Source organism: Scophthalmus maximus, chromosome 19 (assembly GCF_022379125.1).
Source record: "Scophthalmus maximus strain ysfricsl-2021 chromosome 19, ASM2237912v1, whole genome shotgun sequence".
Lineage (NCBI taxonomy): Eukaryota > Metazoa > Chordata > Actinopteri > Pleuronectiformes > Scophthalmidae > Scophthalmus > Scophthalmus maximus.
In genome coordinates, this window is record NC_061533.1 from 19,697,209 (window position 1) to 19,725,113 (window position 27,905).

Sequence of the window (27,905 nt, forward strand, 5' to 3'; positions counted from 1 at the left end):
ATCTACATCACAAACGTGAAAATCTTGATATTTATAGACCCGTTTATGAAGTCTAGTTCAAACTCTGAAAGCTTTGGAGGTTTGTTTTTCAATAGCATTTTATTTAATGTAATCTTTTTACGATGACGAAGGTGTTCTGCAACCCTTCATCAGAAGTTATATGGCAGCAAATGTAATTCCGTTAAAGCATTTACAGTAAAAGACAAGTTTGTCACATGGAATGCATGCACAGTGGAAGTGCATGACGTTGACCGAAGCAAATTACTTGGGGGGGGTTAAACAAGCATGGAACCAGGAAAGCAACCAGGAATATTTACAGTTGTGACCATCCTTGAAGTAAATTAACAATCTTGATTGAGAAAAAATGAAATATAAGACCGACCACACACACGTGCACGCACGCACACGCGCACACACAGAGTCGCACTAAAAAACAATAATTTCATTTCCATTAATCCATCTCTATTCATGGAGAGAAGCCCCTGACACTGAGTTACACTGTATTGCAGGTGGGGTCATGAAAAGCACTTACAGTTAAAAAAAATAGAAAACCCAATACATATTTTTTTTTCCGTCGAAAACTGGCCATGTAATCCTCAGCAATTTTAAGATACTCTAATGTAACTACCCCTCCTGATGACCACATTCAAAAATGGATCAAAACAAAAGCACCCTTGTACAAAAAAGAAAATAAATCAATGATGGTATTCAAAATAAGAGTACAGTGTAAATATATATTCATATTTATAATTTTCGAACTGTATTTACAAAAGGAGAGCGAATGACGCAGTGAACCATGTCCCTTTGTTTTTTCTGGATTTGGTCTGAAAAGCAGAATGTCGTCCTTCACTACTGATGAAACGACCATAGAGGGGGTTAAAAACAACAATTAAAAACTTGACATCATCACAGTCGGTCCTCCCGTTCTTCTGATCTGTGGCATGGCCAAAGTGGAGAGAAGAGTGAGAGTCTTTTTTTTGACACTCCCGTTAATACAAAGTGCCCCATAAACATAGTCACCGCCAAGAACTGGAAAACTGCTGCACTCCTTCAGTCCATGTGATCCAACAAGTTCTACAAGGTGTCTCCAAGCTCCTTTCTCACAGAGCACCAGTGTTTTGTTTAGCTTCTTCTCTGGGAATACGGGGAAGAGTCATACCCCATGAGGCAAGGAGTGGAGGAAATGTCAATCTTTTACTGAATGGAGAGATGAGGTTATCAGCGTTTCTTAATGGCTACCCCATTGGAGTGGGGAGGAAACTTTGGCAGGCACGGCTCATCGGCTCCGGCATCGTGAGAGAAGACCGAGTCCTCGCCGGAGGAGCAGGTGGAGCTGCGGGTGTCGGGGTAGCTGGGGGAATATTGGTCCAGAGGCACTGAGAGCTCCAAATACTCCTGTTGGCACACAGGGCAAAAGAATATCAAAATTTCCCTTCCAACACAGACATTTCTACTTCATATTCGCATATTGAATAGGAGAACTGACCTGATTGGAGGTCATGGCCAGGCAGCGATCTAGATCCTCTACCAGCTGTTTGAAGGTTGGTCTCTGAGACGGCACAGCATGCCAGCAGTCCCTCATCATCATATACCTAGGGAGATTCACAAGATTGCAGTCTAGATAATCTTGTTTTGATTATCACTGAGTATGAATCTCTAAAAAAACCAAACAAATGTCATGTTAAAGACCCTCCCATCTGTACAAAAAAAAGGGAGGGAAAGGCTGAACAATAGGTTCCATTCGTAACTCACTGAACCTTGGAGCAATTCATTATATTGGACATCATGCCAAGCAATAGTAGGGATTAGGGCTGGGCGATAAAATGATAATGATATGTATCGCGATAGTCACGTAATCAATATCAATAGAAAATGCGTTCGATAGAACATTTCGATAATTTTATTTTCCTCGTTGGAAGAAACCGAAGCAAAGAGTCTAGCTACGCTGGCCGCTAGATATGGCGGCACTCGTCCTCTGTTACCTAGCAACGTATGGAGTGACACGCCTAATAGCCAATCATGTAACAGTATCACGTTTGGTTGCGCCATCTCGTTGGCTCGTGTTTGTGTTTCTTAGGTCATAAAAATTATCAATAATTATCGATATCGACCGATATGAAACACTTATATCTTGATACAGTTTTCAGCCATATCGCCCAGCCCTAGTAGGGATGCTTACTATGTTGCTTAGCGCTTGGAATTTTTCTGATATACAAAAACAAGGGTAATATAAATATTAATGCCAACTGTTCTGGGCAAGCATGAGACAAAGCAGTGACTTAAAAGCCTTGTGAAAACTTGTGTGAACTAAATGCTCAAATACACAACTTTTGTAACTTTTTAAAATCAAAATCAGCCAAAAAATTTGCTTGTTCTTGTTCGAGTAGGGCTTGAAGGTTCTTATTCTGTTACGACTAGTTTAAAAGATCTTTTTCCAAAACAGTATTATCCATTTTGGCCATGTGGTGTCATTCAAGAAAAAAGACAACATGCAACATGTTGGCCTTTAGGTGTGTAGTATCTCCTTACAGCTCGTGCGTGCATGTCGAGGGTTTGTCCATACGGTGACCTTCCTTCAGTAGCTTGAACAGCTCCTCCACTGGGACGCCGGGATAAGGAGAGCCTCCCAGAGTGAAGATCTCCCAAAGCAGCACCCCAAACGACCAGCTGGAGACAGAACCAGACACAACTAAAATATCTTCCTCACGTTCCGTCAAGACTGAATTGGAAACTAACAGGACGGGATACTCACACATCACTTTGGTGTGTGTATATCCGGTCGAACAGGGCCTCGGGAGCCATCCACTTGACTGGTAAACGACCCTGTAGGAAAGAAATGCATGTTACGGTGATCAACAGAGAATGTTTTTCTGCATTTGTAAATAACATAAAATGGATGACAGGAGGACTCACGTTAGTGGTCTTCTTATAGTAATCAATGTGGTGGATATCTCTTGCCAGGCCGAAGTCCGCTATTTTCATCACGCTGTCCTCCGTAACCAAAACATTGCGAGCGGCAAGATCTCTGTGGATGCACTGCGCAAATAAACACAAACGTTACTAGAACTGAACCAGCGTCCCAGGAATCAGTGTCTCAAATACAAAGCCTGATCGGTCAATACGTTTTTCACAGAGAGGTGCTCTAGTCTAATCTGTAAAATAGACCAGGACGGCTGAAAACCTCTGGTTGCACTTTGTGGTTACCTTTTTAGAGGCCAAATACTCCATGCCTCGGGCCACTTGGTAAGCACAGGACACCAGGTCTTTGATGGACATATTCTCCACAGGAACCTGGTCTGGGTTGTAGCAGTACTCCATGCCTGGGGGGCGCCGAGCTCTCAAGTACTCTCGCAAGTTTCCCTTGGATGCATACTCCACTATCACATACAGAGGACCTAGAAACAAGCCGAAAATATTAGAAGAAAATTATTTCATCACCATAAAGTGACGCCATGTGATATTCTAAACAGACACGTGTGAAATATGTCGGAACAGTAATGACACCAAAAGCAATGTGCAATTAACAGCACATCAGGAGTTATAGTTGTACTTATTAAAAAGCAGAAAAAATGCAAAAGGTCACAAGGTCATCAAAATCAATGTGGATCTGTCATTTTGTGAGATAGAATGTGAAGAAATTTGATTCCAATCCAGCAAACTGTTTAAATTCTGGGGTTATAGCCAAGCTGCACTCACTGGCAGAGGCAATAAATACCTCAACGGGTATAATGCAAACTCAAGGTTCATTTCAAAGTTAGAACATTTGGTTAAAGTGGAATGAAGAACTTTGCGTGTCTTTGAGTGTTAAAGTGTGCACCACAAGGTCATCAGAGGTTAGTCTTCCTTCAGTTTGGCATCAGGAATGATTGGAGAGAAATGATGGTTGATTCAAACAGTGAGCTCGAAAGCTGGTGTCAAAGTAATTTATTCACGCTGCTCTTTACTTCTTCCAAAGTAAGATTCACTGTGACACTTGTCTATGGGTCAAAAGTGTGTTTTGGTCTGAATAGCAGACCCCCAGCTCTATGGTCCTACCTTCCTGTGTACAAGCTCCTAGCAGATTAATGATGTTCTTGTGCTTCCCAATGATCTTCATCATCTCCATCTCTGAAATCAGGTCCGACAGGTCTTTCTCTGTGGCATCAGCTGGGGGAAGAGGGAAATGAATAACGCGAGGGCTATTAGCTGATGTTCTGTTGGTGAAAGGGCCCAAAAATGGCCCTTACAAAGTATATACACACACACTGCAGCTCTTGCAGAGTTAGGCTGCCGTTTGTCTTGGACACTGCTCCCTGGGGAAAGGCACTTCTCACTCCTTCGTGCAGTTTAATGAACACTTTTTTGTATATGGGATGTCAAGGGTTCCCATAAATTTTTACTCTGCTCTCCCATTTGCATGGTGACTGGGATCCAGTGGCACATGTATCTAAGTATCTGTTCATCACAGTGTTGGTGTCAGACGTTTTCTTATCTTTGGAGTCTGGACTCCTGTTAATTCTTTGACTAAGCACAGCAAATATTTCCTTTAAGCAATTCCCTAAACTCACGCAATCCAAAACTACTCTACACTCGCACAACCATGAACTCTGAAAAAGAACAGCCAACTTACATTTCAACATTTTGACTGCCACCTTGGACACACGGTTCGGCTTCTCTTTGTCGAGACCCAGCACCTCTGCCATCACCACCTGACCGAAGCAGCCTTCACCCAGCGGCTTCCCAAGAACAAGTCTGTGAGGGGCAGGAAACACATGTAGCAGCAGTTAACAATCAGTGGAGCAGAACTCCAAATCTGTAATGTGTGATTAATTAAGTTTAGCCTATCATTATAAAATTGTTGTCAATTTGTTGTTTTCAAATTTAAGTTCAATTTTAGTCACATTTTATACAGAATGCTCTAAACTTGCACCCCCTTAATGTAGAAGCTGGGATGTACAAATACAACCACATTGCTGTTATAGTTACGTGCCTTGCATGACGGCACCTCAACACTAGTAGGAAGAGTGAGAGAAAATCTTTCATTGTACAGCTGGGAACCACACTGTTTGAGGCCCTTCTGAAGGTTTCTTTTTTTCAGGACATACCTGCCCCGGGAAAGCTCCCAGCGGGGATCCTGGGGCAGTTCATACTCAGACACCCCTGACAGCATTGGAGATCCGCTAGAAGAGAGGCGGGAGGGGCGAACCAGCATCACCCCAGAGTGGATGGAGGAGCTCGAGTCCACAGACACCTGAGGTAAAGAACACTGACATTACTCCCCTCATACTGAAACAGACACCAGTAGTAAGAGCTTATTTAGAAGACAGTGTTCAGAAGAAATTTAAAATTAACAATTGTAAATTCTTGTAAAAACCCCCCACGCCATTCAAGAGTCTAGCCATTCCTTTAATACTTACCTGCTGCACAAGGCCTCAAGGCTCAACAATGAACCTGAAACCTCTATGAATGCATGCTTTTAGTTTTATGAGTGCATCCAGATTAGCTGCTGTGAAATTGTGCAGGTGAGTCAAACAAGTCAGATACATTGTAAAGATTTGAATGTGGAAAAATCTGAGTGACAGAAAGACGAACAGATGAAAAGGTATAAATGTTCCAAACCCCCTATCTACTTTCTGTTACCTGTCTGCGCAGCGGGATGCTTTTGGCCAGCTTGTGGACAGCCAGCTGACTGTTGAAGTCGCTCTTCTTCGACGAGGTGCGAATCTTGACAATAACGGCGATGGCAATCATGACGGCGATGAAAAAGAAGCCCACGCAGTAGATGACCACCTCCAGGTAGGTGTGGCTGGCTGGAGGGTAGTTCGTGACAGCTAGGTGTGGGGGGGACATCGGTCATGAATCAACTGACTTACATACGCAAGCACATCAAACATATGCTTCAAGCGCACACACACACACACACACACACACACACACACACACACACACACACACACACACACACACACACACACACACACACACACACACACACACACACACACACACACACACACACACACACACACACACACACACACACACACACACACACACACACACAGCTAAAAACCAGAGCCTTTTACACAGACACATATGGGATGCAAAAACCCTGAACACAGGGTTTCATACTATATTTGTTTTCTGAATGAGAAGTGATCATAGTCTCTTGAATCACAGCTAGACCGGAAACAGGACAGACCCAAACTACCCATATTCTGTTACACAAGCTAACAGTGTTCACTCAGATATATCAATATTTAAAAACAAACACTAACTAGTAAGTTTTAGTTTTAGATTTGGAGATGTACTAAGTAGTGGATTTATTTAAGAGTGTATCAGTGTGCAAAGGATCTGACTTTCATATAGACAATCAACAAAATGTTTGGACACTGAAAATCATTTCTACTTAAATAGTCTCACTCACATTTCCTGTCAGTCTAATATCAGCATATCACAAAACATGAACTCAATACTGTAGTTTAAAGTGCCCATATTATGATTTCCAGGCTTTTCTCCATTCCTTTACTGTGTCATAGCCTTTTGTGGATGTAAAAGATCTGTTAGGATACAGAGACCAAAGTCTAAAGCAAAGGGAGAACTTCTCTCAAAGAAAAACATTGCGTTTGTTTCTTTTCAAATACAAAGCGCCTACATTACCAAGTAACTTGTAATTTGTCAGCCTACCAGCTAGTTTGAATTGTTGCGACAGAACCACAGCTATTGTTACTGGTGAAATGATGAGACAAATAATGCTTTTTTAAATTTAAATATATATATATATATATATATGTATATATATATGTAAACTTGTTCTGGTAGACCCCCAAATTAAAACTCTGAAACTGTAAATAGACAAAATATGGGCACTTTAATAGTTTAATAAGTAAAATTCGTATTCCCTTTGTAATGTATTCTTAAGAGAGTTGTGTGTTGGTGTTGGTAATGCAATTAATGCTTATTAAATAAAGATGTATGTACTTAAAGGTTTTAAAAGAAACACTTCAATTCAGATCTTGTTTTTTCCTCCCATTCAGTGAAAACACCAACATTTATTCATACCAACACTGGGGGTGTGATGGTTTCTATATTTTAGTGGAATAGAAAGTTCGGGGTGTACCTTGGCTTGGGATGTGGCTTTGTGTACAGGAAGTACTTATCACAAATATTTAACACTAGTTCTGAATGAGTTTCTGGTTTATAGACAAGTCTACCTATGGTCTAACATCCTGTTAATAATGCGGTTAATTGTAAAAGGCATTTAAAAAAATCAAATGTAGTATAATGTTGAACCGTGTCTTTTAAATCCATACAACTGCTGTCATTCCTGTCTGGTGCATTGCTACCACCACTTCTGAATGAATAAACATATATTCCTTATGAAACCCTTGGTATTGATTTTATTTATGTAACAAACAGAGCTTTAGTAGATTTACATTTATGTTAGGTTAACCTAAGTGCTCATTTGATTTTATAAACCCTGATTTTAATGCTTGATTTTGTATTTAAATTTCAGATGCACATCTGCACTCATAATAAATCTCGCAAAATGTATTACCACTAAAAAAATGATATATGTAACCCACTCCCTCAGCAGTCCCGATCACTGCTGTTATCTTATATTAGTGAGAGATTTATACCATAAACTTATTTATGCTTTAAGTTCTACATGCTGATCAACAGTGCTTCCCAAACCAAGGGTCCCGAACTGACTGAAGCGTGCTGTTACACCCCAAACCAACACCAGCAACACAAGTGAGCTGCACTTGTGAGAGGAGGCTGTCTGACAAGCAGCGTGCTAATTGGACAAATGCCCATTCCGACCCTCAGGAATGAGACACATCCAACATAGCAAGCCAATTATCAAAGGTAGCCGCTGTGCTCACAGCAGGAAATGACATCGGGAATACATGTCATTTGTGGCACTTGTCAAGGATAATCAGCTTTACACCGAAAAAAAATGCAAACACCAATTAAAGAGCAGAATAGTAGAGAAAGTTCAAAGTGATATATGATCAGAGCTGCCAAACAACACTCGCACAACCATACAAAATTACAAAATTGTAAGATGGTAAATGGACCTCAATTACGAAAGCACTTCACTCACACAGTTCAGTGTCTTCCGACACACTGACTGGAGGAGCCATGGCTCAACCGCCGACTGTCTGATTAGTTGACAACCTGCTGAACCTCCTGAGGTTCTACCTGGCTGAGACCATTTAATATTAATCCTTATGAGCTCGTTTTTAAAATAATACCGGCCTGTATTTATATGTGGATTTCTTTGTTGAGATAGACCAGGTAGGAGACAGCTTCTGGGTTGTTTGGCATTCTGTGATTGCATTAAAAGAAACAGCAGAGAATGGCCTATACTCGTCCATCTAGCGAATCTAGATAGAGCAGGAGCCATGCTGAGCACGGGGGGGGGGGGGTTAGTAATTGTAACATGCACTGGCTTCCTCTCACATTTTCAACAGAACTCAAGTCAGAAAAGACCTAATTCTGGCAAATGTGAAGGTGGAAGGCCAGGCGGTAGTTGGAAAAGGAAAAGTTAGGAAATATCGGAAATAGACAGAACTACTGATACCTTCAAAAACGGTCAACCATGCAGAGTGATGAGAGTACCCGATAGAATTGCCCGCCAAGCAGGTATACTCCCCAGCGTCATCAAAAGACACATTTCTCAGTTGGAGCACTTCCATTTCCTTGTCGGTGGTGTTAAGGCCAGCGGTCTAGAAAATGACAAAGGAAGCAGACCCGACAAGAGGCCCAAGAGGGAAAAGGAAACCATGAGTAAAGTATTCTGAAAAAGAGGAAGGATGGAGGAGCGTTCTCCTCCACGATCCAACACCATCTGCCCAAAAGGTACCACAGAGAGCCCCTGCAGAGGACTCTGTCAGGAAGAGCCCTCCAGTATCTGTTAGTGGAGGAGCTGGTTAGGTTGAGTCTGCACTGTTGAACCACACATTGGTTCACCCCATCACCATTTCAAATACCTCAGTCTCATCTCTACATGCAAGAGATGGGCTACATGGAAAACTCCGCAGCAGAACAGGTCACACTTGTACTTTTGCCAAATATGCAAGCATCAGACAAACAACAGGTCTGTTAAACGTAGGTAAGCAGAGGAGGATAGCTGGGAAAAAACAAAGGAGAAGAGAGAGAGAGACGCACACAGATGACTTTAAAGGGCAAGGGAGCGAGGGTAATAGAAGAAGATGGCAAGAGAGGCCCTTATAAGGAGGGCACGGCACAGGCATGGGGCACGAATGAGAAAGGGCCCACATAAACCTGAGGGTGAACACTTTCAACTGTTCTGCTGGGAATTTTCCATAGCGTCATTTACAGTCAGGAGCACTGAGGCAGGAGAGAGGGAGGGAGAAACGAAGGGAGGGAGGGAGGAGAGAAACAGCTGAGGTTGTCTCGAGTTATATGGCCCTAGTTTTTCCAGGTGGTCCCAGAAGCGCCTCCACTCTGTGTCGTCCCTGTGCTGCGGCTGCGTGGTGGTGGTGGTGGTTACCTGTGGGCTCATATCTGGTGACAGTCAGCCAGGCCGACTGATTGGCCTCTCCTATATAATTGGACACTTTACATATATACTCTCCGCTCTCCTCCTCAGTCACATTGTAGAGGGTCAGCACCTGAGCGTCCGAGCTATTGACCCCAGAATGCTGGAAATAAAAACAAGTCATGTGCAGCACAGACAAAAAAGTCACAAACACAATACATTTGATTGGTTTTCGTGGAGAGTCACATGAGCAACATTACATTCAAATTATTACCTGCGGTTATCATTTGTTTTCTTTTTCAGCAGGATTGTGCAAAAACTACAGAGATGATTTGGACCAAGCTTGGTGGAAGGATGGGACAGGGGTCCAAAAGATACAGTAACATTTTTGGTGCAGTTAAAGGGTGGGGATTTGATTTGAAAAAAAAAAATTCTCAAGAAATATTACGGGGATGTGGATGTAATTCTTCTTTTTTACCATATTTGTGGCCTTGACGGAGATGTGCACCCTATTGTGTGACATTCTAGTTTGTTACCTCCAATGGACTACTTTCCCAACAGAAGTGACAAGCAATGATGGAAAATACACAAATAAATGTTACTTCACGTTAAAATCTTCAGTTTCAGTTTTGCATTAGAAAAAAAAGTATTTCAGTAACGCGTGCAGTGTTGGGCTCGGTGTGGCTATATTGGTCAGAGTGAGCTCCTACCTTTAGGATACGGACATACGGTAAACCATCAGGACCAACGCGGCTCCCGTTGACCTCGATATGCTTCAGCCACTGGATGTGAGGCTGAGGGTCACTGAACACCTTGCACTCAAACTCCACGTCGCTGCCCACTGCTACAGTGCGATTAGCTGGTAGGCCAGCCTGCAGGATTGGCCTGTGGGGAGAGCGCTCTGCAGACACACACAAATGTTATGAAGGTAAATATGTTGCAAAATGCAAACGCTTGTAGACTGAATTTGTGAACCTGTAGTATACAATGTGAGAACTTGTAGAAAAAAATTTCAACCTGTATGCTGAAATTTTCTTTCACAGAAAAAAAAGGATCATATCTACAACGGCGAATATGGTTTTAAAAGTAAGCACTCATTCACAGGCACATAGGAAAAAATACATACAAATATAAATCTTGTAAGATCGCATGGAGCTGGATTCGATCTCTCCACAGAGAGTCCTACAACTGAAAGTCTCCGATTATCACTGTGAGCCACGGCCACTTAACGTGCCGGTGTCGGTCACATATTGATACATTATGTCATCATCCAGGTAATGTTTTGATCTCGGTTCACCTAAATCAATTCGTTACAGAACTAAGCGACTAAAAATCAACAATCAAGCATTTATTTTAAGAAAAGGCATTAGACAAAATAAAGTTTATTTATTATTTATAGTTTTTCTTCAATCATTACGAGTTATATTTGATCTCCTCCTGTGGATCAGTGTTAGCAATTATTTAGTGTGTTTTGACAGTAATGTATTGAGTTAGATCATTACAGTTATGAGAAAAATGACTGTAACGATGAGAAAACAATCTAGATTAATTCTGGTATTTCCTGAGATGATGCGAGGGTAACCGATTTAGGTGAACCGAGATCAAAAAGTTATCTAGATGATGACATAATGTATCAATATGTGACCGACACCGTAACGTTAAGTGGGTGTTGCTCACGGTGACAGGTGGAGACTTTCAGTTTTAGGATTTTGCTGTGGAGAAATTGAATCCAGCTCCATGCGATCTTACAAGATTTATATTTTCTGAAGTGCATTTGTTCCTAGGTGGCTGTGAATGAGTGCTTACTTTTAAAACCATATAACCCCCCCCCCCCTGCTCAGCTCTCTCACATCTCAGCTACAATTGCAGAACAGTTTTGCAACAGGCTGGCGGCTAGAAATGTTGCAAAAGTCAAGGCGCAGATTCGTCACTTGTGAAGTTGCAGTAGCCGATTCGAGAGGTTGTAATGAGTGAGCTGTGGCTGTTACAAAAAAATTAATCGGTTAATGTTAGATTACAATTTTGCAGCTGCCATTGTATTCATGTAAATATAAATCTAGACATTTGTGAATATTTTTTTGTGACTTCAAATTCAGATAACAGGTGTGAATTTTTTCTGTTAGTGAAAATTTCAGCATACAGGTTCAATTGTTTTTACAAGTTCTCACATTGTATTCTACAGGTTCACAAATCCAGTCTACAAGTGCTTGCATTTTGCAACATATTTACCTTCATAAAATGTTAGTTTGGAAGTTTGGTGAGCAGAGAAGCAATGTGATGTGTACAGGACAAACATGTCAAGGCTTTCACTGGAAATCAAGTTTGGCTGTAAAATTTGATCTGACACCGGAGCAATTTTATAAGTTAAAGATTACGATTTCACATACAGAGAATTAAAGCGGCTACTTCCCAGCTGTGTGCTGCTTGCATAATTATTAAGCCACAATAGATGGCCAAGCAAGTTAAGTGTCTCATCTGGAGTCGTTCCTGTGAAATGAAATGTTCTTGTGGCTCCTCAGTGATGACTGATAACTATCTTAAGTAAACTTTTGTGTCAAGAATCTGGCAGAGTTTCAACTCGAGCCAAGTCCCAGGGCGACTTCATTAGCACCTTTGACATAAGACCCACCCCCCTAACTTAGGCGATCTCACTGTTCATCAGACCCTAGACTTCTGAGGTCAGGCGGAACTCGGGGGAGAGGGGTGATGAGGAAGTGGGACCATTGGTGTTAGAGTGAGCCACAGGGCAGATCCTAAAGGAGTAATCATCTCTCTCTTCAACATGGATCCATTATAAAGCATTATAAAGTACACAAAAAAGACGCAGTTCAGCCAACACGTGGGCTACAAGACTGTCACACTTGATTGATTAATATGGTGTACTGGTGCAATATCCAACAGGTGATTCAACTATGACATGTTATAGCCATCATTACACTTGGTACTCACCGACTACATCTAGCTGGTAGGTGTGATTGATGCTGCCATACTGGTTTTCCACCAAACAGGTATAGTTTCCCTTGTCAGAGGGAACTACAGATTCCATGATGATGGTCCACACATGGTCACGGACCTAAACATTTTGGAAAAAAACATGTAACATGTTATGTTGGCTGGCATCTAAAACAGTACATGATAACCAAAACAAAAAACACAGTCCCGACAGAACTCATAGTGAAATTAATATTTTAATAGTAAATTATAGTGTTTTTTTTTTCTCAGGCTGATGAAGTTTATCATACAAGACACAGCAGGTCAAACTCCAGCTGCTTGAACAGATCCTACGGTCTGTTGGTGGCTTTGCATTTCTTCACCAAAAAAAAAAAGCTAATCTCAGTGAAGATCATTTTAATTCCTCTCTATAATAGAAATTGTGAGAATGAGCAACGCAACACTGAATAGCTCTTTTCTGCACCCTCGCTCTCACGATATGAATTGCAGAAAATAAAAATTCTTTCATTTTAAAAGCAACAAGTCAATGATGTGTGATGTGATGATAACAAAATAAAACACTACCCCCTCTTCCTGTGACACCACCCAACGTTTTCAACAATGCATTTTTGTCCTACCTAACAAAGACCACGGAAAAATGGGTAGATGTTTTAACATGCATTTGCCCCAACATGTCTCATTAGCACCAACTGATGTCTGGCTCTTTTTTTCTCGAGACATGTTATAATTTTTCTTCCATAAATCTGACAAGACCAGCAGTGTGTGATTAACCAACGAACCTCTAAGGCAATGGCAACATCAAACATGCATATACAGAGACCAAGCCTTACGGTTTCCCTCATTTATTTCAAAAACGTGATGAGGGAGTCCAGCTGCGTACTGCCAGATGTGTTGTGCTTGGCTTCATGTACATGTGGTCCACATTATTCCCTCCCTCCTGCACGTCTCCATGCAGACGATATGAACACTAGAAGCCTGGCCATAAAAGCAAGAGTGTGGGATGACAGACGTCCCTGGTCGCTGATGCAGACCTTTGCACCTTGACTGAAAAAACAGCAGCCAGATGGTTAAGTGTGCTGCCTGGCTGGGTGGGGGGGCTTGGGGAGAGAGGGGAGCCAGCAGCTGAGAGGAAACTCCTAAATGTGTCCCAGCTGGGGAGGGAGATGGGCTGGGGAAGCACAAGACAAGGCTGGACTGGCCTACACCTTGATGGGAAGAGCAGATGCTGAGAAGGAAGACGGTCGTTTCCCCCGTCGCTGTGAACATGCACATACATCCAACACCTGTGGGCCAACTGCCACTGAATACAGCCATTCATAGACAGGTCACAGTAAAGGTGCATACAGAATCTACAGCCTACTAATACATAATGGCCATATTATGTCCTGTGTGATAAGGATTAATAAAATGACTGGCTTTCATAAATTTCCTGTGCACAAAAAGAAATGATGATAAAAAAATGATTAATTGTGTTTATCTCTCAGGGCTCATGATATCGTTGCCAGAAAATGATGGTGATATAATAAATCCAGTCCACACCCCTCACCTGTCACACCTCTGCTGAGTAAATCTAGAGACTGGTGTAAACTGTCTTATCAGCCATTACAACCTCACACTTTACCAGCTGTTAGCCTCACATTTGAATACACCCTGGCTGCAAATGGGAAGACGCTGAGAAACAGTAATCACGCACATCTTATATGAGCAATACAGAAGGTTTTATTCTTCTAGCTGTAAAATTTACGGCCGTGTGGATTTAATTACAGAAAAAATGATGCACTGACAACCAGAATGAGGACAGCCAAAGGTATCTTTCTCCCAAGCGGATGGCTAGGATTGCCCATCTGGAGGTATTATTCCTTTTTGTGGCATAGGGTTTCATCTTGCATTGTTTCTCAGGTCAAATATGAAACTTGCCTCTGCTTTTCACTCGCAGAAAGTGTTTCTTACTCAAGGGGAGTGTGTCGTGATGTGAAATGAGATCACGACACACCTTCATTTGTAGTGAGTGAGGTGAATGGAGAAGAAATGCAAAGAGGGTTTAGTGTCTGCTAGAAGAAACTGGAGGGAACACATTTGTGAAATATAAATATTAACCTTGAAGCCTCCAATGCGATGGTCTCTCTTGAACTCCTTTCCATTCTTGTACCATTTCAGAGTAGGAGTTGGGTTGCCGCTGGCCTGGCATCGGAACTTCACAGTCTTACTGGCCGGGACAGCATGGAGCTTTTTCTCCATTTTTTCTGGATGTGCCCATTGTGGAGCCATTGCTAAAGAACAAGACAGAGGAAAAAAAAAATTACAAAGATGAGTGGCGAATACAATTGTGGCTCTGATATAGATTAAAAAACTTGTTCAACCCCAAAAAACATTTCCAAATTATAGTCACAGGGCTTTGTTTCTCAAATAAGAAAATCCCTTTCTTTTTCATGCTGTGGCTTCAAAATTGCCACTGTTGAGTTAAGTAATGTGTATATTTCAGGGGGAGAGTAAAATCTGGGAGTCATAGTACAAACTGCTGCTGGATTCTCTGTGGGCAGAGTTGGCGGCAGCAGCCAGCTGATGAAGCCCGGGTGTCTTAATTGCTCTCTGGACAAATTGGAAGACGTCCAAGGTTAACCATAGTTAGTCACCGCCGGGACATTCCTCATGTAAAAGCTGTCACTGAGGTAGTGAAAAACCCTCTGATTCACAGTGAAATCATTCACCCAAATGTGACCCACACGCACGCATCAGACCCATAACTGAATCATAAAGCTCTCAAATCACTGACTATTCACTACCCTTAGGCATAACCCTGTGACTTTTTGTGAAAGGATAATGACCGCTTGTTGCAGGCACAAGGTGAGCACTGGTAATGTAAAGAGATCAGCACACTTACGCAACAGCTTTTGACTGCCCAACAGTTTGGCTTCCTCTGATGAAGACTCTTCATCTTCATCATCATCCTCAGATGAGGCCAGGGTATCAACTGGTGAAACAAAGACAATTCAATTTATAATGATTCACACTGAGTTTTGTGATCAATTCATTGCAGACTAAAAGAGAAAAACATGCGACTCTTTACCTGTGACATTGAAGTGGAGGCTGTGGTTCCCGAAGGTGGTGCATGCGTACAGACCAGAGTCAGTCAGCTCCACGGCCTCGATCTCTAGCTGGCCGTTACGGATGCGTGTGTGTTCTCCATCCACTACGGCCAGGTGGTCTTTGGTCCAGTTGACAGCGTGGACTTGCTCCTTGGCAGAGCAACTCAGATCCAGACGATCACCGAGATAGAGCGTGAACAGGTCCGCTTGCGTTTCCACAAAGACTACAAGGGAAACAGAGAATGTGGTTCTGCTTCGTCAGCTTAGCAGGCTTTTCAACACCAACTTTAAGCAATTATAAATACAACCAAAAATGTTGTACAAACTATGATACGTCATAAAAAAATCCAGGATTGTTCCTTCTCAAGGAAACGGTTGACGGGTACAGAGCGTCCACAATGTTCAGATCGCTCAAACACAAAATAGCGCTGCATGCATATTCTGTAAACACATCACAAAAGCTACGTTAGCAACTATTGCTCCCCCTCAAAAACATCAGCCAAACTCTCCACTCAGTCCGGATCACCTGCCATGCTGTAGATCATCCTGCTGTGTGTCTGACTCTATCCTATCTATCCCATCTTTAGTCAGCAAGTCCGTGGTAAACACACACGGCTATAAACTCCGCATCCGCCCTGACCCGGCACCACACCGGCATGATGTTTAAGTACTTAAGAAACTCCAGCACTCCAACATGTATGTCAGCAATTAAACAACTTGGACTTCTACGCCGACCCCGCTACATCCATAGAAGCTGCCGCAGAAAGTTTGTTTATTCCCAGTCTGGTGACTCCATCCCATCTTTCGTCATTGGAACATCCCATCTGGGACTAGTAGTAGCGTTGCAAACACCGCGAGACCTGCTCACACGAAGAGGGACAGAAGACGTGGAGTGGATTTCAGTCTACTTCGGCCTCTACAGTCCACCACCCCAGCAGTTATACATCGCTGTGAAACTCACCCCTCTGTCTCTGCCTGAACTGTCCTCCTTTGAATGCCTTGCTTTCAAATGCAAACCCCCCTCTCCAGTGACTATTCTTCTCATTTACCGGCCACCCAGATCAAACCCAGCTTTCATCCCAGAGATAAGTGGACTTCTCACCTCGCTCTGTACCACATCTTCAAATATTATCATACTCTGAGATTTAAACATTCATGTTGACACCCCCTCCTGTCACCCTGCAGCTAAACTCCTACAATTATTGGACTGTCTCAACCTCAAACAGCATGTCAACGTCCCCACACACAACAGAGGGCACACGCTCGACCTGGTCATTGCTGACACTGCCCCCATCAAAAAACTGCTGGTGTACGATCTGGGAGTGTTGGATCACAAAGCCATTTCATTGGAGTTGAACTTATCTCACCACACCAAGCCAAAACACCAAATTAATTTCAGAAACCTAAAAAACATCAACCTGGACAACATGACTTTGGACCTCCAGCAAATACCCTCTGCAAAATTCACATCAGCAAATGAATCAGTGGATATTTACAACAACACCCTGAGCAGTATCCGGGTCCTCCACGCCCCTGAGAAAACACAAACAGTCAACTTCTCATGCTCAGCCCCCTGGTTCACTTCAGATCTACGGAACAAGAAAGCAGCTGGGCGTGTACTCGAGCGGCGTGTTGCAAAAACCGGACTCACTGTCCACAGATTGGCCTATCAAGAACACCAAAAGGCCTACTCAAAGTCACTTAGAAAAGCACGGTCACAGTTCTACTCCAACATCATAAGTACAAGTCCTAGAAACTCCAAGCAGCTTTTTTTCTACTTTAAATCATCTCCTCAAGCCTCAAACTCTCACACACCGATACCACAGAAGAGCATTGCAATAACTTCATCATCTTCTTCAGGAAAAAAGTCGACACCACCCGCTTTCTTCTCTCCAGCTCTCCTGCTCTGTCAGTCCCTACTGCCGACCCACTTCCTGAGATTTTTCAGCCTCTCTGCTGCTTCCCCAAGATCTCTCAACGAGAGATGAGGAAATCATCCGCAGGATGAAACCCTCCACCTGTACCCTGGACCCTTTTCCCACAGCCCTGGTAAAATCCAAAGTCTGCGCTCTAAGTCCCCTAATCACCCAAATCATCAACCACTCACTCCAGGCTGGATACGTTCCATCTGATCTCAAAATTGCTGTGATCAGACCCCTCCCCTTCACCCTCTACACTCTTCCCCTTGGCCGCATCATCAGGCAGTATGGAATATCATTCCATTGCTACGCTGATGACACACAGCTCTACATAAAAACCGACCCTATCCCATATAAAATATCAATAATCAAAATATACCCCTGTCATCAACAGTCACCAACCTGGTTGTAAGATTTGACCCTCATCTTACATTTGACACCCACATTAAACATCTGTGCAAGACCTCCTTCTATCACCTCAGGAACATTGTCAAACTCCGACCCACACTCTGTCTGTCAGATGCCAAAAACCTTGTCCACGCCTTTGTCTCCTCAAGGCTGGACTACTGCAATGCTCTCCTCATCGGGACTCCTGGCAAGAGCATTCAAAAGCTTCAATACGTCCAAAACAGGATCCTGATGAGGATACGAAAATATGACCATATCACGCCAGTCCTTCACTCACTCCACTGGCTTACTGTCTCTTTCAGGATTGATTACAAAATCTCCCTACTCACCTATCAGTGCATCCATGGCAATGCCCCTCCCTAGGTGAAAGATCTAGTCTCACCACTTCACCCCTCCAGGACCAGGCTGCGCACCATGGGGGATCGAGCCTTCTGCTCAGCCGCTCCTCGCCTGTGGTATTCCCTTCCAGACCACCTGAGGGCCCCACAAAGCACTCTCTCTTTTAAGAAGGGCCTGAAAACCTTTCTTTCATTCACCTAAACCACCGATGTTTTTTCTTTTTAAACCTTCTTTCATCTTGTTTCTACTCTGTAGCACTTTGAGATTGCTTTTAGCAATGAAAAGTGCTCTATAAATGAAATTTATTATTATTATTATTATTACTTCAATTATGAAAGAGTGTCAAAAAGACAGCAGAAAGGAGCTTCCCTGATTTCTTCCCGGCACCTTAACCTCTTCCCAAAAATTAAATTGCACCTCAAATTAGTCAAGGCCCCATCGTCAGGCAGGCAAGGAGCTACTTGGGGAAGGAGGGTGAGATTCAATTTGAAGAGAGGGGAGGCGTCACCGATCGAGACACCTGAGCCCCCCTGTTCTAAATGACTACATAGTCGGCGAGGGGGAGGGGGTAACGCAATTATTCTGACATGTTATCCATCACTATGGTGTTGTTTGTCTAGTTACAAACGGTAAAGCTCGTTACTGGCTACAGTGGCCAAGCCACTTGAAATTTGTTCTCTAGGATCACATTTCTATGCTAAAAATGCACACAAGGAGGAATGTTGTTCTGATGAAGTCAACTGACATCCTGATTTTGGGAACGTGAGGGCTGCAACCAATGATTATTTTCACAGTTATTTTCTTGTTTTGTCTATACATTTTTAAGAAAATTGTGAAAAATCACTAACAACCAACAGTCCACAGGCCAAAGTTGTTCAGTTAACAATGATGTAAATCAACCAGTGAGGAGCAGCTAATCCCCCAATTTCAAAAGATGGAACCCAAGATTGTTTTGAGGTTTAAATGAAAATGTACACAAAAAAAAAAAATCAACAGACTATCAAAAAAGCTGCTGATTAGTTTATGTTGACTGACTAACTGATTATTCGATAATTTAAGCACTGGCATCTCTGTGTTGCACCACTGTAATATAATTCGTCATTTTACACCTCCTCTCTTATCTCCTACATGGTCTGTTCATCTTTGTAACAAGAAAACCTGAAGAAGTTCATTTAATACCACAGTGGTGAGCAATCCCTCAAAATGAGATCAATCTGGACCTTTCTCAAAGTAAAAGTGTACCTCCTCACAACAGGAAACACGTCCATATAGTATAACCTCAGGACAACACCGGCAAACTTGACTAATCCTTCCCACCATCACAACAAAGGCCTCCAAACAATGACGGGGAAGAGCGAGCAGGGAGAGCGAGCCAGTGAGCATGTGCACAGGAGCAAGCAAGAGAGGGCCTGCAGCGGCAGGTTCTAGTGCCAGTTGCTATGGTGACCCCACTAGGGCCTAGTAAAGGTATTTCCTGGATCACATATGTCTGACAGGCCCTTAATCCCAGTTGGAAAGGGGCCGGGGGGTAGGATCAACTTTCTCCTCAAAAACAAAACGGGGGGGGGGGGGGGGGGGGGGGCAGAGCAGACATTTGGTGATGGGCTACAGCGATCCAACCCGGACACAGCCTCAAACACAAGGTCTCTGCTCCGTGTGTGCCTGTTTGAGGCCAGCCTGTGTGTTTCGGTCCCTGCCTTCTAAATGGAGATGCCACTGATAAGGCTGTGTCAACATCCCAGCTGTTAATCTGGCAGAAGACGTCATAAAACGCCCATAAAAGCCGTAAAATTTGCTTGTTGCTTTATTGTAGGCCATTTGTGCTTCTGTGACAACCTACTTAAACCTGGAGCAAAATATTGCACAACATAGTCAAATCAACCTGACCGCTGTCTAGAGAACAGACTGAGCTTCTGACTCACACAGAGAAGAAAACACACACACATTATATTTATTTTCAACTTTCCATATGGATCTAAGGGCCAAGTTTCCTACTTTTCCTTTGGATCTAAGGGATTTTTCATCTCAGCTAATCCTCCGGCTGCTATGACTGGGTTAAAATGGATTAAAAGAACCGTATTATCAGAGAGCAATCCATCTGGAACAGTCTCACATGTGCTCCTTCCAACCATTTGGAAAAATTGATTGACATAATTTATAATCAGCCTAATTACACAAATCATGAAAAGAATGTTGTTTAAGACAAAAGCATTTAAGGGGTTTTAAACTTGGGGAGTGGAGGGGTCACCAGTCTGTAAATGCAAGATCAAGTAAAAGGAAGAGTTGGCGCCAGTCTATGGAACCTTACTTGGCTAAAAGATAGGAAGCAATATGCCGCGTGAATGACTTCTGGGATTTCCTGCTCTCACTGGAGTGATGGTTGAATGCAGTAGAGTCGGGCTGGTTGAGGCCCTGCTGTGGCACACAGAGAAAAGGGGCTATGGCAACTTTTCTCTGCTTATTTGACCACACCACAGTGAAGGGGTGGGTGACGTGCAGAGGAAATTGATAAGAGACAAAAGGCAGGACCGGCAGGAAGCAGAGGAATACGACAATGCCTATTAGCAAGCACAGCAGCCCCTCAAAAAAAGCAAGCGTCCCTACAAAAAGTACTCCAGTGGAGGACCTTTTCATTCCTAAATGAACCTCTGGCAATCAGCGTGGATTAATTACACTTGGGAGCTACAGAGATTACTATGCAGTGTTCCACTGTCATTCAAATGAGTCCAGCTACATTTAGACCGACATCATGTCTTTATTGAACAAACATAGTACAACTAGCAGATCTTAAATGAAGAGACCTGTACTGGACTGGTCTAACTATTACTTCCATTTACTCTTGCAAAATTTTGCCTCAGTAACCAGAAAATCACATGCCAACACAGTTAATCCGATAAAAAATTAGATAATTTTGCTATACAGACAAAAGTGATCCACTTAACTTGAAAACACAGGTCCTTCCTTACTTGACTTAAGTAATTATCAGGTTTAACTGGATCATTTCAATTTCTATCCTGAGGATGGTAAATATTTAGAGCATCAACTGCACCAAAATGATTATCTCAAAAGTATATTTCCTGTATTGTTAAGATTTTTCAGCATGAGGAGCAGCTACGGGTCCTGTGAGCTAAAACTCGATCTAGCCATTTGCCTTTTCTGAAGATATGCAAGACACAAAGATTTGTCAACAACCACAAGTTACTATGCCTTTATGTTCAGGTGGGAACATTTCAACCATTTCATTATTATTCATCGCAAATTTTATACCATAATTCATGGGGCACTATTGAATCCTAATTAGGGCGATTTTTGTGCATCTATGTTGAATTCTGAACCCTAAAGACTTTTTTTTCTCATTACCATGTTGGAAGTTTGGATGAAGGTTAAGATAAAACGTGACTATATAAAAGTTGCTAATATTACCCCATCACTACATCATGTCACTGACAGATGATGGTAGTTATCCTTGAGTGGTAATTACTTCTTCTGACGGGGGAAATTGTTTCATTAATCTGGTGTTCACCCTTATGTTCACCATCTTCCCCGTTTCTCCCTGAAAAGAGTCTTTCTCAGGACTGTGGCTGTTCCAACTCTGAAGAGCCCCTCTGACAGACAGCAGAGCATAGAGTCACAGAAATCCACTGGGAACAACTATTTTTTAATAACTCCATAACATTTCACTGTACCAATCAAAAATATACACGAAAACATTAGACTGCTTTTAAGGAAAAGGTTTCTCTGAGCAATCACACAGAAAAAGTTAAAAAGGCTGTGATCAACTGAATGGCTGTGCAGGGAATATTCTTTTCTCATGTGAACAACACCCCCACCAAGACAAACAATGAAGCATGCATAAAACATGGCCATTTCCATACAACTATTTTGTTTCCTCGCCCAAGACAAAAAGGAATGCAACCAAATGCTTCTGCTGTGATTGTTTGTCGACAGCTGAAGCCATCCGTCACCCAGCGGGGAGGCGGGGAGAGGGGGGGTGAAGCATTCCCAAGCACGAGTCAGTGGGGGGGGGGGGGGGGGGGGGGGTGGGCGCATAGATAGTACCTGGCCATTTGGTGATTAAGAACTGTGTGGAGTGTAAATGCATCAGACTTCCCCAATCCCCCGTGAAAATATATGGCTCACCTTAGAAGACAAGCATTCTCCTCAGAAAACCTATCCTCGAGGATAAGGGAGGGCTCAAAGTAGCATCTTCTTTCCTTTTTTTCAAAAGACGGGCTAATTTATAGTTTCCCTGGCAGTTAACTCCTCTCTCTGTGACAACAAATACCTTCTCATTACAAAGGAGGAGAAGAGAAGGGACTGCTAGGTAGCAGGGCTGGCCTTGGGCTACACATGGGAGTCATTTTCTCCTCCCTGTCCCACTGTCGGCATAAACATAGCCACACCACGTTTATTTTAGGGCTTAGAGCCCAAGAGAGACCCTCTTGCTTAATTACTCTAATTATAATGCTGGGCTTTATCATATTCTTTTGCTGCTCTCCACTTCCGACTGCAATGTGTAAACATCCAAACCCATCTGCCCACATGTCCAGGCAGTTATTACACTGCTGGACTGGATCCAAGAGACACATTTTTAAGGATTCAATTTCAGCGCCTCTTTCCCCTTTTTCAGAACTGAACTCCTGTAGCAGCTCAATTTGTTGTTCTGAAGTTGTTCTGCCCACTTAAGGAAAAAATTTAAAGACTTGGAAAAAAACTGTCAGTAAGATTTCTTACGAACACATTTCACTAATAAGCTCAGGGGTATGAGTTGGTTAAGTTAAGCAGGAAAAAGAAATAAAGGGGAGGTTTCCTACTAGTCAGAAACAGACTTGTACTACACTCAAACATCAGACTCAGGCAAATGGGGGTAGTGGGGGAACAGTGACGCTACAAAGGACTGACTTCACCAAAGCCTGGAGTGTGTTAGGATTACATTCCTGCACCAAGAACAAAGCTTTGATTATCAGTGGACTGTTTCTCAAACCAAGAGTCAAGTTAAGTCAGACTTAATACGTTCATGAGTTCAAGTAGTTACACGCTATTCAATAATGCTGCAACAAGAACAACGGGGGGAAAAACTGTGTACAGATACAGTCTAAATAGCTTGAAGTTATCAAGCCATCTTACCTTCATCAGTGTTGGGTGGTCGGCACTGGATCCTTAAAACTTGGGCAAATAAAGCCAGAAACAGAAGTAAACTTTGCCTCATCAGCATCCTGCTGAGGAAGCTACAGCTTTTGGCTTCTCTGTGACTCGAACTCCATTCAGACCTTTGGGGCATCAGCAGCGGGTCATTCGCAGTGCTCAGCTAAAAACAAACAGACAAGAAATGAATAAATAAATAACAGTTAAAGGAGAAAGGAAAAATTGCTAAAGACAAAGAGGAAAATAAACCGATATACAAAACTAGAGAAACTAGGCCAATTTGTAAGCTTTTTTTTATACTAATGACAATATATATTTTACAAAACTAGGAATTCCTTGCTTGTCCAAGAAAAGAAGAGAATATTCTGTATGTCTACAAGGTTCAAGGTATGTATACAGCATTTAGGGCTGCTTGTACAAAAACACTGATAAGACACTACAGAGCACCCGCCTTGTTCTGATATCTGAAAGCACACAAAGAGTGGATGCGTCATGCTCAGTTCTTGGGAATGAAATGTTCTGTTTTGAAAACTCCAAGTAGCTATTAAAGTTTGAACTCATAAAGCCCGTCATCACACTCAACAAGGCGATGCCGGATAAAGTTTCTGCTTTCGTTGCTTGACCACTTTTGGTGCTGAAGGATGTACAGAACCCTCTAACACAGGGCAGGGTGCAGTGGGTGACCCTCCAGTGGGTGACCCTCACATGCACATCTGCTCGCATCATCACCTCTGCAGCATCTGACCGCAGAGATTAACACTTGGCCCTAACCCCCCTTGAGGAATTTGTTAAGGGCCAAAAAACTACAGCCGGCTACATGACACCCTTGTAGAGAGAGCGCCAGGCCATCATTTCCACACAGAGATCTATCACCTAACAGTTGGTTTTGGTCCTAAGCCTAAAATGACCCCCCCTGCAACCATTTGCTCCAAGAAGTGTCAAACAAATGTTGTTATTAGGGTTCCTTTTCCCTCCTTGAATCAAGCTTGAGAACACAGGACTCACAGATGAATTTTTCAATAATCTATGACGTCAGGAATAAATCCAAAATATTCATCCACAGTCAAAAAAAACACAAGCGTCACATCTGGGTCAAAGAAACCCCAACTTAGTTTTGCGTTTGCACACAAAGTCCTGTTCAGAGGAAGCTGTGTTTTTGTTGCGAGGTAATTGCTTGTGTGAGCGATCATCACTGAAACCATCATTGTGTTCTCCGCAAAACCAATTCAATTTCTCTTTCCAAGAATGGTCTAGTGTTCTAGCAGCTGAGCAGGGTCAGGGTAGGTCCGAGGGGGATAGAGAAGCTTGGTCATCGCAGCTCTGTATGCGGTGAGTCAGTTTTTGGGAGGGCTCCAAGAAAGTTTTGTCCGCTGCCAGACAGAAGGAACCACACAAGCCGACCAAGTTCCCCAGGCGAGGTCTCTACAACGATGCTTCAATAATTCAAACAGGAGGAAGTAGCTTCTTTAAAGTTTGACATAATGCTTTGTCATACACCGCTCCCATGGGAGCACGGGTTAAACATACATTATGTCTTAGTATCTACACACAACACAAAGCCGACTCAGCTCATACTTGTGAGGAAGTCCGAACAGAGACTGACCCACAAAAAATTCAACATCTGTCAGGGCATAGTTACTTACAATATAGATTCTTTAAACATTTACTCTTCAAAGTTGCTGTAACTCTTTAGCTACTACCATTTTTAGTGTCTTATTAAATATTAACATAACCCAGCTCTATTTATTTTGCAAAATGCAATAAGTAAATTGGAAGGATCCCTGACAAACAATACTTTTTTTTATAAGGTGCATTTTTAAATGCATGAAGCAGGAGATATGTTATGTTCTTCTGGCTGTTTTTTTGTTTTTTGTTAACTAACAAAATCATAGAGGACACAATCTGATTTACAATTATGACACAAGCCTGTTCATACCTGGTGATAACATTTGTCTTTGGTGACCCGATCACAAGTGGACAGCTCTAACGTGTAAATGAACCCAAGACAATTTTCAGAAAGAAAAAAAAGCATAAAATGATTCACTTCCAACATAATCGGACTTGACAGGGAACAAAACAGAAGTCTGAACCCTCCAGCATTGCAGGAGTCACTGAAATAATGCGAGGCTGATACCCGTCTATAAATTCATGTTTCTTAACTTCTTTTAACAACGTTCTTATTTTATTTTTTGGCCTGATGAGGTTTCTAAATAACAAATACTTAATGTTGATTACTCTTGGTTCTAAGGAAGCAATCTTGCCAAGAATGTGTAATAAAATTATTGGATTTGAAAAAGAAATAAATATATCCAGAAATAATCCAGAATTAATATCAGTGTCAGCAACAAAACAAAAAATCATTATAGCTATAAAACTCACATTTCCCAGCTGAAATGTTGTTTGATTAGAAAAGGGTGTTTCTAAGATGTGAGGTGAAGAAATCGTTTCCCTGAAAATCTGGCAAATAAATGGGGTTACACTAAACAGATCAGAGGCTGCAAGACACATTTGGCATCTCCCGTTATACAAAGACAAAGGTTTACAGGCCTAACCCATAACATGACCTGCACCATCATTACTGTTCACTGGCATCCATGCATAAAATTCCTCAGCTCCCAAATTCTGTAGCCCCCTTCTGCGCTAACAGCCAGCAACAGGCCAGTCTGCACATGGCTGCAGTTCAGCGGAGATAAGAGCATCAGACCATTTCCCCATGGCTGCTGTTTGCACAAAAACATGCACCTTTTTTCTCTTTGCAGCCTCACGGTCGGCAGCGTGCCATGGAAGGAGATGAGGTGTCATGAGATTACACTCATAAGTAAAGATGATTAATGTTGAGCCATTTGACACCGAGTCATTTGGTTTGACACTAAAACCCAAAGTGTTTTTTTTCTCCCAGTAAGTTGGTTCTATTCCTTACCTCACTGTGATTGAGTATGATTTCCAAAGGGAAGTTAAATCAAGGAACAAAACTCTAAATCTGGAGACATTGCCAACATGCAAAGGAAATATGATCTATCTGAATTAAATGAGATTATTATCACAACACACACAAATCACATGTTGCTTTTCTAAACCATCCATCTTCTCCCTGTCCCTCTACAACATAACACTTGGAGCTTTATATAACATCAGGTTTGCCCCTCACGACCCCAGACTTCACGGCTGATGTAAATGACGGCTGTCCTCTGAGGATTTTTGGAAAGATCCAACTCACTGTGCTGCACTTCTGTAAAAGCAACGATTTGAAAGAAAGATGTTGTTGGCTGAATTTTGCTGCTCTGGTTTGATAGTTTGGTGACATGAACCGGCGGCAAAGGGAGCAGGGCTAAAGACAAGGACTGGGGTCCATCTGCAGGGAATGCAACACAAAAGAGAACCGCAAACCCATATCACAAGAGACGTTCAGAGACCCGCTAGTATGGATCCATGGAGCCAAACTCCATTGTTTAAACGGGGACAACGCCATCGTGTGCAGCTGTAAACGTGTGCATCTAATGGTTGTTGCCTTCGACGTGGGAAGGTTTATCCGAATAAATGATCAAATCTGAGTGAAAGCCTCCACTGTGACTTTAGATGGAGAATCAAAGCGGTTGTTTTGCAGGACTACACGCGACATTTGGGCCTTGCGCTTAAACGTCTCCCTCTCGAGGTGTTGATGAACAAAAACACGAACGTAGACAAGACACATTTTCATAATTCCACTCGTTTTCCAATTTCCAATGCACGAAAAACACTTTTTCTACAGAAGAAAAAAACAAACAAACCAGGTGCTTGAATGTGAACAATTCAATGGATGCGTTTCAATTCATCGATCGTTGATCCGCTCCCTCTCGGGGCAGGACGCTCGCCAATTAAATCAACAACAGAAAACATTAGCTAACCGCTTGTACAAGTTCAGAAACAGTAATGGTTACACCAAAATGAGGGAGGTGGAATTTAAAAAAACAAAAAAAAAAACAAACAGCACAAACTCACCTCACAGTCGTGGGGCTGAAATCTGCTGCAGGAAAAACTTCCCGAAAACCGTCAATCCAGGCGTAAACGTGCGGGGCTCACGTACTCCGAGCGATCATGGTTCAGCCTAACAAGTTTGCTCTTTTCTGCCGAACTTGTGCGGCAGAAGTAGAAGTATGTGCCCCCCAGTCCCGAGAGCCTCCAGATAATCAACAGAGCGGGAAAAGAAACGTCCTAAATACAGTCGATTTATAATCTCTAACCCTGGAGTCTGGTTTCCTTTGAGAGCAGCCTCTGGTGTCCCACCGAGCTAACCTGAACCCAATCCGAAGAAGCTGCTCGGGCGCAGCCGGCGAGGTCCCTTTATCCCCAAAAACGTTCCGCTCGAAATGACACAGAGTGTCCGCACCTCCGAGAAACTGCACCTGAAGTTGTTAAACCCGCACTAACAGAAGACCCGAGGACGAGTTGTCCTTCAGTCGTATGTCCCTACGGATAGTAAGGTTTCGGAGGTGAATCCTAGTAAGTATTTTCGCCCGGTCCTGGCGGAGAAATGCTCTTACAACGAGAGTCCGGTCTGCTCCGAACCTCCCCCCTTAAATCTGAGAATAT

At 42.7% G+C, this 27,905-nt stretch overlaps 1 protein-coding gene across 5 annotated transcripts; it reads right to left on the reverse strand.

Moving 5' to 3' along the window:
• Positions 1-80: 80 nt before the first annotated feature.
• fgfr1a (fibroblast growth factor receptor 1a) lies at positions 81-27,905 on the reverse strand. Of its 5 annotated transcripts, none has more exons than XM_035639592.2 (18): positions 27,315-27,905; positions 23,319-23,499; positions 15,507-15,749; positions 15,321-15,410; positions 14,537-14,709; positions 12,437-12,560; positions 10,198-10,388; positions 8,567-8,711; positions 5,620-5,810; positions 5,085-5,230; positions 4,610-4,731; positions 4,036-4,146; positions 3,205-3,395; positions 2,914-3,036; positions 2,753-2,823; positions 2,530-2,667; positions 1,487-1,592; positions 81-1,395 (listed from the first exon to the last, which is right to left on the reverse strand). In XM_035639592.2, the coding sequence occupies exons 2-18, from the start codon at positions 23,470-23,472 to the stop codon at positions 1,219-1,221; spliced, it is 2,496 nt and encodes an 831-aa protein (XP_035495485.1). In that variant the 5' UTR covers positions 23,473-23,499; positions 27,315-27,905; the 3' UTR covers positions 81-1,218. The 5 variants fall into 5 exon arrangements, with proteins under 5 accessions (XP_035495485.1, XP_035495484.1, XP_035495482.1 ...); XM_035639591.2 differs by lacking the exon at positions 8,567-8,711 and adding an exon at positions 9,500-9,650; XM_035639589.2 differs by lacking the exon at positions 8,567-8,711 and adding an exon at positions 9,500-9,650 and having other exon boundaries at positions 5,614-5,810.